Source organism: Sciurus carolinensis, chromosome 12, assembly GCF_902686445.1.
Source record: "Sciurus carolinensis chromosome 12, mSciCar1.2, whole genome shotgun sequence".
In the NCBI taxonomy this organism is placed as follows: Eukaryota; Metazoa; Chordata; class Mammalia; order Rodentia; family Sciuridae; genus Sciurus; species Sciurus carolinensis.
The window spans coordinates 3,745,588-3,757,652 of NC_062224.1; the positions used below are offsets into that span (position 1 = coordinate 3,745,588).

General features: G+C 38.3%; 1 protein-coding gene across 3 annotated transcripts in view; it reads right to left on the bottom strand.

The window, feature by feature from the left end:
- Lyst (lysosomal trafficking regulator) overlaps positions 1–12,065 on the bottom strand; it is a 149,638-nt gene that overhangs the window by 60,281 nt on the left and 77,292 nt on the right. For all 3 annotated transcript variants that reach the window (XM_047520102.1, XM_047520101.1, XM_047520100.1), the window contains exons 23-28: positions 9,662–10,283; positions 8,802–8,979; positions 6,876–7,045; positions 4,368–4,598; positions 2,522–2,688; positions 1,658–1,810 (exon numbers count right to left, since the gene is read on the bottom strand). In XM_047520102.1, the coding sequence (XP_047376058.1) occupies positions 1,658–1,810; positions 2,522–2,688; positions 4,368–4,598; positions 6,876–7,045; positions 8,802–8,979; positions 9,662–10,283 (1,521 nt within the window). The remainder of the gene's footprint in view (positions 1–1,657; positions 1,811–2,521; positions 2,689–4,367; positions 4,599–6,875; positions 7,046–8,801; positions 8,980–9,661; positions 10,284–12,065) is intronic.

A 12,065-nucleotide genomic window follows, 5' to 3' on the forward strand; every position in this document is an offset into this window, starting at 1 on the left:
GAGAAGGGAACTCAGTGCTGTTTGCAGGAAGGGGTCCTGCAAAGGCAGGTGTTCACAAGGCATCTGCTGGCATGTAGGAAGCTGTGCAGACTTGACTTGGGACAGGAAACAACTCTACCTGAGACAAGAGAGAGATACAAAGGTAGGGCAGCTCAGGAGGAGAGACAGCTTAGATAGTAAATAAGGAAACATCGGGGCAGAAAGTTTAGTACGTGAACGTTTCAGAAGTTTTATTTAGCAAAAGTTAAACTTGTATTACTGCAAAATATATGTTCATAAATTTTTCTATATGGATGAGTTTTTTATGACTTTAAAATTTTGCACAGCATTGAATACAAATAAGTGGATCAGTGCGAATAGAAGAAAGATTTGGCCTTAAAAGTTTTAAGTCTATAAGGGTAATTAAGAAAAACACCAGTACTCTGTTTGGAGATACTTAAGTGATGTGTGAACACATGTGTAGAAACATATGCAAGTCTACTATGCGCAGATGTACACGTGTGTGTGCGCGCGCGCATGCATGTGTGTGTACATGTATCCTATTTGTGGTGTTATCTTTCTGGATCGTTTGTATAAAGGAAATAGCAGGTTTTGTGGAAAACCTAAGGAGGCCTGTTAACATCAATGCGGATTATTTGATAACAAATGCTAATTTACAGCACGTCTGAGGCCAGGTGCATTCCACCTGGGTGCAGCAAGAGGCCCTCGGCTGCCTGTACTGCAGCAACCTCCCACCTTCACTCCCACTACCTCTTCTATCTTCTAGTTCACACTCTATCTAGAAGCCAGAGGCATTTTCTTCCCCTACAGTACTAGAAATTGAATGCAGGGGGCTGTACCACTGAGCTATACCCCAGACCGTTTTGTTTTTTATTTTGAGAGAGTAACTAAATGACTCAGGTTGCCTTTAAACTTGTAATCCTCCTGCCTCAGCCTCCCAAGCAGCTGAGATTACAAGTGTATGCCACCATGCTAGGCTCAGAGTCACCCTTACAAAATGAACATCGGATTAGATCATGTCACTGACTAAAACCTTGACAACCTCCCATTGGGAAAAACTCTAAACTCCCTGATGTGCTCTGTATGATCATCCACAAAATGGCCCACGCCATCCTCATCTGGTCTCTCCTCCAGGGCCACATTTAGCTGGAGGGCTTTCTTTCAGTTCTCTGAACAAGCCTCACTCTTCTCCCACCTTGGACCTGTTACATATGCCCCTCACTCTGCCTATGACACTCTTCCTCTGGCTCTACCTGCTGACTCCTTTCTCATCTGTTATGATATACTGGAATTTCACTTCCACAGAGACCTCCCTCACCCCTGACCTAAATCTAGTCGCCCTGCTACACTCTATTCCAACCCTCTATACTTCCCTATTATTTGATAATCTCTTCAAGGGCAGAATCTGTTTTTTAATCATTGTAACTCCAAAATTTAACCTAGTGTTTGACATAGTAGATGGCTCAAGAAATAACTGATCGAGAACAGAACTGAAAATAAAGTGGAATAGTTTCCTTTGGGAGGAAAATTTTCTCAAATTTTATAGCTTAACTTTTTAAGCTTGGAAATATTTAAGATTATGTGAATGGAGATCAGAATATAGGAAAGTCGAGTCACTTTAAATTTATCATTATTAAAATGTCCTTTTAATACTCACCAGCAATGCTCTTCCGCTTTTGAAACACTATATGATGGGGAGCAGAAGGTGACTGGCATGGATCTATAAGGTTTTCAGAATCATGATTCGCAGTGCTCCTTATAAATTCCATGGCAGCCTGGAGGACTCTAAGCTGCAGTGCAACAGCCATATCTAAAAAGAGAAGAGACTGACTGTTATCCAGTGAAGAGGTTTCTAATCTTTTAGTTGAACTTTTAAAATTTTTACATAGTTCATATATCCAATATTGTTTAGGTATCTAATATCTGAATAATATCCCAAATAATATACAATGTCCATATTTAAACAATGTTTTATTAAATATTAATTCAAAAAAATTTTAAGTTAAAATGTTTGATCAATGTGGGTTCTCAGTGCTAGTCAGTATTTTAAAACCATGTTTAAAAGCAATTTTAAAGCAAATTTTCAAATGGTCTCTACAAAAATTTAATGGAAAAAATTAACTCATGAATTTATATCATTTTACATAATTGTTTCAAAGAACATTCTTTGTTTGGTACCTATAGCAAAGGTTCAACCCCCAGTTCTCACATTTCCAGTTTCACCTTCACTTTAAGATCTATTAAAGAAAACTAAAGGGCATGACTATTCCACACAGACTTTCAATCCTACTTGGCAAGAGAAGCCAGGGGCTTTTGGCAGATCCCGATGATGTGCTGCCAGCTACTAACTATGCCAAGGCATCGCTATTTCTGCCACTCCAAAATGCTGCCTTTTAAAGCCCATCAATGTCATCACAAAGTTAAGGTTAAGCCTTCAGAAAAAAGAGTTACCAAGAGGAAAGAAATTAGCCCCAAATAAAATGTTTGGCTACTTCCCAGATTCATGAAAATTAAATCTTACTCTGTGTCCTCTTGTTTTTGCTATTTTGAAGATATCCAAGGAGCACAATAAGGTCTTCAATAACTCTAAAATACTGTGGGCCCGAGGAACTGCACGCGTGAATCGTCACTGCTATGAAAAGTTGCTGTATGTCACAGGCAAGCAATCTGTATTCATTCACAGGAAGGCTGAAGATGATCAAAACACAATGCCAGATTTTTGAAACTTAAACCACGAGAACTGGTTTAAATTCCCATTCTACCTGCGTACATTCATCCAATATTTATTCATGCTCACTCTATGGCAGGTAGCACATTGCATACTGGGAACAAAAATGAGAAGATACATTGGACTCCTGTCAAAAATATAATCTTGTAGAGGGCTGACAGGGAAAGAGATTGTTATCAATAGTAAATGGTGGTAAGCACGACAACAGAGTTTAACACAGGTACTATGGGAACGTGGAAGCAGGTTCCAGCCTACACTAAAGATGAAGAGCGTGAGGTGAGAGCCAAACAGTAAGAGAGGCTCCCCAAGGAAGGTGAACCTGAGGGAACTACTTAGCCCTCTGAACCTCATTATGTAATTATGTAAACTATAATTATTTTAAGGATTAAAAGAGAACAGGTTTTAATGTGTATTATTCATTTCTAAATATATACTAAGTATGAATCAGTTACTTCTGTCCTTCAATTTTAGCCTTGATAACACTTCAGTGTGTCCCATTAGGCCTATGGACTTCCCTCCTTTTTTTTTTTTTTTTTTGGCGGTATTGGGGATTGAACCCAGGGCCTTGTGCTTGCGAGGCAAACACTCTACCAAGTGAGCTATATCCCCAGCCCCTCCTTTTTTTTTTTTTCGAATCAAGCAAGGGTTAGACATGGTAACTGCATATAAAGTAGCACATAGGGACTATCAACAAGCACAATTCATTTTTTTATAAAATAGAAGCAAAAACTACTTTCAGAACAAGCTGCAGGTACCTTTTCTAATTTACCAATTTCATAAATTGTACTGCAATCAAGACTAAGCATTTTGAGGAAATATAATATTTGTAGTGAGTGTCCAATCAAAGTTGAACTGGGTGGAGTACAAGAAGTCTCTGGCCTAGAGAATCACTAAAGATACACTCTTTTCTCTCTGAAAGAATACAGATAACATTTAATGCTTTAATATGCAACAAAATGGTGCTTCTAAAGATTTATATTTTATAATTCTGCTAGTAAAATGGTATGCTGTGCACCATAAATGGAGACATCAAAGATATAAAATCTGAATAAAAATCTAATCTCAACATATTTTTAAAGTTGTTAATCAGTGGTGGCAGCCCTTTGCCAAGGTACTTTTGACTATTAGAAATTTATTTATGGTAAAAGTGATAGAATATGACTATCATAAATTAATTTATTACAGGAACAGTGATAGACTATACTAATAATAGGATAGCATGGTGAGTTCAAAACACAGACTTCTGCAGGAAGACGGATTCAGCCCTCAAGTCTCTCTTGTTTACCAGTTGTGTGATAGTCAATGAGCTACTGTATCTAATCCTCAATTTCCTATTCATGATGAGAATAGTAATTTTTATAATCCTATGGCGGAAGCACAGCACATCTATTTGGGGGTAAACTTACCTGTCTTTAAATTCTAAATATCTAAAAATAGGTCACACAAATACTCTCTTCATAACTAAACTCTGTTGGAAATTATGGAAAGTATGCCCACTCCAAGCAAATTTCAAAATTTTTGTGGGAAAGAACTTTGAGAAAGTATTATGAAAGTTACATTTTAAAGTTAGCTCTTACTAACTTTTTCTTTTTCTAAAGGACTTAGCAGATGTAAATTTAAGTAATAATTTAAAACTTACTTTTTTTCTAATCCATTCAAGGCTGCTACTGTGTTACATAACACATAGAGCAGACCATTATCCAACAACATGTCTGCTACCTTAGAACAAGAATTTAAAATTTGGAGAAGTAGTAAAAGACCATTATGCAAGAGTATGTTGTCATACAGAGAGGTCTCTATTAGTCCCAGAATAGGAATGACAGTCCACTTCTGAAAAAGTCCCATGTTCTTTATATCTTCCAGATCAAATCTAAAATAAAAAATAAAATTAAGAACACATTAGAAGCAATAGTGATGAAATAAGAAAAAAATGGAACTATGAGCCATTTTGTTAACCTGATTTTGAAGCTATAAAAAATAAATTCGGGAACTAAGGATTCTTAACCTTTTTTAAGATTATAGACTCTCTCTAATAATAAGATAAAAGCTGTTGCCAGAAGTCCATCCCAAGATAAATATGCAAACATTCAAATGAAATATGCATACCATTTTATATATTTAACTGACTTTAATTCATGTCCAAGGCACTCTTGCTAACATAATAAGTATATAGGATTATTACTGTTATTTTACATAGGATTCGAAAGATAGCGAGTTAGTAAAAAGAGACAAAGGAATCAATCTTGAGTTCTTGTCCCAAAACTATTTACCTCTGTGATGCAGCAAAATTATTTAAACACCTCACCTGTCAAATATGTGTGGTGATATCTGCCCTACTTTCTTCTCAAGGCTGTTATAAGAATCAGATGCGAGAATGCAGAATTGCTTTAAAAAAAACTAAAAGGTGTGTGCAAAATGAAAAGTGCTATTGACATCACAATAAATAAGTAAATTCCTCAGGATCTGAATCTGTCTACTGCAATAAGGAGACACACATTTCTCTTTATCATAAATGGAAAAAACAAAAATTATTTTTCTGTGAAACTTTGGGGTGAAAAATATTCCTTGACTTTTTGCACTTATTTGCTAATCCTACAGCACCATTCCAGGGCCAAATCTCAGGAATTAGGACACGAAGGAATTTCAGGTGAAGGTCTCCCTCTTCTTCCAGAAGACCTGGGGCTCTGTGGGGAGGGAAGAGGTCCTGCTCTGACCACTCCCGTGAGCTGTGGTGGAGGGCACACGAGCCACCTCTCCTTTTAGGAACCTTTCTCATGTTCACACCATGGGCCAAATCTTAATTTATCACTTTTCTTCATTGGATATAACATTTACTTGTTTCTAGTTTCTAGCTAGTAAGTGAAATGCAAAGGAAGAAGTAATTGGATAGAATATTATATGAAAAATAATAAATTTATCTACCTGGAAAATGACCTTTAGCAGATTTTTTTTATTTTTTTAATTTTTATTGGGGATGGAACCCAGAGCCTTTGGCATGCGAGGCAAGCACTCTACCAACTGGGCTATATCCCCAGTCCAGCAGATTTTTTATAAAGTTGACAAGTAATTTTAGGAGTATATTTATTAAATTTTACATTTAAGACAAAAAAAAAAAAAAAAAAAAAGCCAAAACAATTATGATAGAAGAACCAGCTTTTCTGTCCCAAGGAGTTGATCGGCTGATCCGCCGCTACTTTGTAGCGGGTCACGGGGCAGGGCCTTTACCGCTGCAGAAAGAACCCCGACCCGGGCTGACCTTGGGCCGTGGGACGTTGTCCCTGACGTCTCAAAGATGCAGCGACCTCGGTTATAAGCGCAGGTCAAAAACAAGTCAAGCCATTGAAGCTGGGATGCTCTAATGCTGGTATTTCAATGAATTAACTGGCAACACAGATTACTCTACAGTTAGGAAAATGCCTCTAAGGAAGTAAAATATTTTTACATGTAATAACTGTATCTGTGCCCTGCCACAGGAGTTAAGAGCAGTAGGACTGTGACAGGACAATGTGGCATGTGCTTCATGTACCCCTTTCACTTAATTTTCTCAACTGAGGTAGGTACTATTCTCCCATTTTACAGATGAAAAAATGGGTTAGGTGGGGACTTGTCACCTGAGTAACTCTGAACAAAGAACTTCACATTTGTAACTTGTGACTGTGTAACTAGTGAGATCCCTTGAGATGTGGTGTTCCTGTATAACAGTAAAAACATCTAAAGAGATCGTGCCAGTTTGTGGGGGAAAGGGCTACAAAAGAGCTGTTAAAAATATACACTCTTTAACAGTATTTAATTACATTAAACCTAGTTTCCCACAAAGGGAGCATATGTCAGCATGTTAGGTGTTTCTGATGTATGTACCGTGATGAGGTATATAAAAGGGGGTTTTAAAGGACACGATGGTACTAGATGACTAAAATATATAAATGTTAGATGGCAGTGGGGAAGGGCATGTGATGATCTGCAAAGATGCATGGAGCCCACTCTATTACTAGAACAAGCTCATTCCTAGTAATCAATTTACTTGTCCAACAATGGATTTTTTTTTTTAAATAGCCTGTTTACCAGTTTACAAATAACTCATTTTCCAGAAACTTTAAATAAAGGTATTTAAAATTTAAAAAAAAAAAAAAAAAGAAGAACCACTTACTCTTCATCAAGGCCAATACGTCGACCAAAGAACATCTCAATGAAGCATTCTAACAATTCCTGAGTCCCCCGATGAAGATACAATTGGTTGGCTAACAAGGAAAAGCCACGATTCTTCAGAAATTTATCTTTTTGTTCCTTAGATGCTCTATTAAAATATGCATGTAACAGCTAAAGAAAAAATTTATGTCAATTTAGATCATATGTTAAATTTGACATAATACATATGTGTCAGTATATCACACTTGTATTTATAAGTTATTGTCTAATTTATTCATAAATATAGAAGAACATAGAGAGCTCAATGAAAGGCCCCCTCGGTGGTAAAAGGAACTTTGTCTCTGACTACTGTGGAATGCTAGTGGTGACTCTTATCTTGGAGATTTTAACACTGCTGTGATGGGAAAACTGGCCTTGTCAGCAGTGTGGACAGTGAGCAGACTGGCAGCCTTGGTGGAGTTTAAGTGGAACAAATATAGGTGCTTCATTCTGAAGGAAATAAAACCAGTGCACTAGGTTTTCCCTGCAAATCTACGTATATTTAGCCTACAGTTCTATTTCCAGACTTCTTGACAGATTATTTATCCTGAACCCAGGCCTGATTTTCCACCCTTCCTAACTTCTTAAAAGGACAACATGTATAAAACTCAATTAATTACTTTCCTTCCAAACCCACTTCTCCCATGGATCTGAACTTAGAGGGATCTTGGCCTCATCCCCGTAGACTTCAAGGTGAAACTCACTTTGGGCTTTTCTATTCCTGAGATCCCCACCTGTAATTATGAAGATATCTCTCTTCCATCCCAGCAAAAGTCTCTCACATCTGTTGTACTTTGACTTCCTTACTCCAGGTTGGGGACTTGGTAATTTCCCCCTGGACTTCCAGGTGAGCTTGTGTGACACAGTCAACTCCTCTCTCCCCTGACTATGTTAGCTGGCTAAGAGAGCAAGCCCACCTCTCCCTCTCCTATCTGTAGTCACTCCCTCACAGTGCTGACAGACTACCATTCCCCAAACACATCTATTTTTACTGTCTTATTTAAAAAGCTTCCTAAGTTGACAGCATACTATCCACTTTTTTCCCCCTCTGCCCCCATTCTTCTTTATCACTACTACTCTGTAGCAATCATCAGAGTCCCTTGCCTTTTACATGGCTGGGTATGTGACCCTCCTCCTCACTGGACCCTCCAATGCAGGGGCTCCTATGACTCCCCTCTTCACCCCACAGAGCAAGTAGCCCAGTGTTCTGCATATGAAATGGAAGCACACAATAAGAACTAGGTTGAACTGCAAGTGGTTATACAATGTCTGCATTCAGACAAACTAAAGAGAATGAGAATCTTTAAAAGATCATTTTAGGGCTTGATTGCTTTTTTTATTGATTCAACCATCTACTTTGTATAATTCTTACATGCCAGATACAAGATATGCACACTGAGTTTATTTCCATTTGAGAGGTTAAAAGAAGTCCACAGAATAAGTGAAATTTAAGTAAAAGACATAAATAGGATGCTTTGATAGGAAAAATAAAGAGTAGGACTAGAGGAAGTAATTTTTGATCAGGTGATCAGGGAAGTTCTTTCAGAAAGATGACATCTGAACTAACACCTAAACTAAAATTTGATACTCTGTTGCAGGAGAGATTTCCAATGAACCACACATACCTTGTAAATTTTTGTGACATAGATTGACTAAATGTTTACATATATGAATTTATTGGTAGATTTAAAAACACTGAAATGAATAAATATATGGAGAACTTAAAACTGGATAATACACACAAAATATAAGTAATAAATAAAAAAATTAGTTCATTATTCCTAAATATAAAATAAAGCTTCAAGTCTACATAAGTATTCAAATTTTCAAATTATGTATATGTCTATTTTCTGAATTAAAACAACACTCCCGTGGTATCTGCCCTTACTTTAATAACTCCTTGTTGTATAGCTGGCGACGGGTGGTTAACGAGGACTAGGAGCGTGTCTGCTTGAATAAGACTGTCCATCACATCTTCCAGCATGACATCAGGCAGGATGAGGAGAACCCCACTTAAGAGTTCATAGAGTCCGCAGCATATGGGTACCAAACAGTCTTCAGTCACACTACAACAGAGACCAGAAAGTCTCACTGACAGTATCAAGGGGAAAATGACAGGATGCTTACCCTAAGAACCATGCTGAGTGGTTATTTTAACTTGTAAAACAAATCTCATAGGATCAGGAAATGTTTTCTAATTGAACTGTGATCAACAAACTTATCACTTTTTATCACTGGCATTTTTAGGCATATAATATACTAAACATTATTCTATTCTGTGTTTACAATATTACTGACTTTTGTGCTATTTAAACTATTTTAAATTAAATTGAAAATTCAGTTCTCAGTGGCACCGGCCACGTTTCAACAGGCACAGGGCTGGCGTCTACAGTACTCTCCAGCACAGAGAAGACATTCACGGCACCATGGAAGATCCCACTGGGCAGTACCACTTGAGATTCCAGTGGGAACAAGAATCAATCTGATTGTTTCCCTGAACTAAGGGATTTTCCTCTAATAATTACAAGAAATTAAATCAGCCACAAGAGATAGTTTCTTTGAGAGCTATTTAAACCTTTGGCTGCAGGGGGAACTCAAAACTATCTATTAAAATGAAGAGAAAGGCACTTTCTGTTTGGTATTAACATAATGTAATATCAGAAGTGGCATAATGAAGACATTTCTAGAAGTGCAGAAATTCTTCAAAGAACATTTAAAAAGGGAGGATGCACCAAAACATGTGAGTACCTGTGAGTACTTATAGCACGGCTGTAGTTTGACTCATAGCCAAGAGAAAAGGCCAAGTGTTCCCAGTCGTCAGTGCTCCTGTCAATGAGACTTGGCCAACGGCCCACAGCTGCAGATCCATTCTGGGAAGGGAAAGCCAACCCAAGGCTTGCAATAGTGCTGTGGCTTCGCTGGAACGAGGCTAGTCCCTTCAGGTTGTCTGGTCGGCGTGGGCAGGACTCATCCCCAGGGCTATCATCCTCTGACCGGGGTTCTGCTCCTAGGTCTTTGGGATCTACTCTGACCACAGGAGATCCCAGAGTTCCTTTTGGGACAACACTGGCATAGTTTTGGGCTGCAAGAGTAGCTTCCACTTCACAGACAGTTTTGGCAGACTCACAGCTACTGATGAAAGGATCCTCTTTGCCTATTTTCAGCATATCAAACTCCCCCAAAGGATTCTGTGTCTCTGGCTGGGGAGCAACATAAGTATCTATGTTTTGTAACTTGTCAATATGACAACCCAAACTTCCAGTTCGTTTTAATGGCTGCATTTGTGGACAAGTAGGAAAAGCTGGCAGGCTTCTGGACCGCGGCAAGTGGGCAGCCATCGGTTGTGGAATAACCGTGGAGGAACTATATCCTAGGAAGAACAATAGAAAAATACTACTTAAAAATCTACTTACTTTTCAGCAACTACAGAGATACAGCCACATCAATGTTCATTGCTGCTCAATTCACCATAGCCAGATTGTGGAACCAACCTAGATGCCCTTCAGTTGATGAATGGATAAAGAAACTGTGGCATATTTATACAATGGAATATTACTCCGCAATGAAGAATGATAAAATTATGGCATTTGCAGGCAAATGGTCGAAATTGGAGAATATCATGCTAAGTGAGATAAGCCAATCTCAAAAAACTAAAGGACGAATGATCTCGCTGATAAGCGGATGAGGACATATAATGGGGGGTGGGAGGGGTTAGCATTAGGTTTAGGGTTAGGTATAGAGTTAGGCTAAGGAGAGCGGTAAGAATGAAGGAAAGAAGGACTGTATAGAGGGAAAAGAGGGGTGGGAGGGGTGGGGGGGAAGGGAAAAAAATAAACATCATTACCCTATGTAAACGTTAAAAAAAAAAAAAAATCTACTTAAAGGGCTCACTTCTCTTGTGCACTGTAAGTCTCAGTCATGGGGATGGCCTGCCTATTTACTGTTAAAGAATCTATTTAGGTTAATTTCCCCAGCAACTAATGCTTAAAAGGCTTAAATGCTAGAACTATTTTTCTTTTTTTAAAATTTTTTTAGTTGTTGATAGTTTTTATTTTATTTATTTATTTATATGTGGTGCTGAGAATCGAACTCAGTGCCTCACATGTGCTAGGCAAGCACTCTACCACTGAGCCACAACCCTAGCCTCATAGAATCATTTTTCTTTTTGCCACTTTTTATTAAAATCTTTCAAGAATATATGCCTTTTACTTCCTCCTTAACAAAATGCAATATGGACCACATGATTTAAAGTCATTAGGATTAGTGGTTCTGCTGAAATTAAATGCATGGAGTGAAACAACGTATTCAGGCCAGCAGACACATGGATACGGTTTGATACAGTGAGGAGAGCCCAGGCTTTACAACTAGAGCTAACTGGATTCGAATGGCAGTTCTCTCAGTTCAGTGGCCTCAGTTAGATCACTCAACTGTACCAAATGAGCAGTGTTTTGCAAACATAAAATGAGGGTTCAGAATGTCCACTCTGCAGGTTGCTGTAAGAACGAAGAGAGATCATATTTGAGATATCCCTAGCATAGTGCCTGGCACATAAGTACTCAATAAAAGGCAGTTCTTATTATTACTAAACAGCTGTAGACCATTCTATGTGTGAGTGTCTTCCATTTCTAGTTCTTGCTGCTCTCAGGAGGAACAATAATCTTCTTGCTATGATTTTTCAATTTACTGCTTCTCTATCTATGCAGGAGACCAGAAACCCTCTCACTGCAAGTGCCTAGGGTAGAGGTACACATCAGTCAAGGCGTGCTCTACTGACCGTCAGCATGGGCACCAGCATCACCTCTGGGGCAGCTAGGCACTCACATTCTCAGGCTCTCACCTACATCTACTGAGACAGAATGTGGGAGGGAGGGTCCCAGGAACTGGTTGGTGTTCTAACAAGCTCTATAGGAGCTTCTTGGGGACACTGAAGATTGAAAAGCACTGATACAGAATAAACAGGCCCTGAATGAATTGCTCTAGTACACAGGTTTGTGGCTATAATATAGATCCAGAGCCCAGTGTTTTTTTCTTATTTCTGAATTGTGGCTGGAGGATTAAAGATGTCAAAAGAACCTAATCAAAAAATGGGGAATGATCATATTTGAAAATGCTTCACAGTGATGCATATAATTTTTAAAAAAATAGACATTTT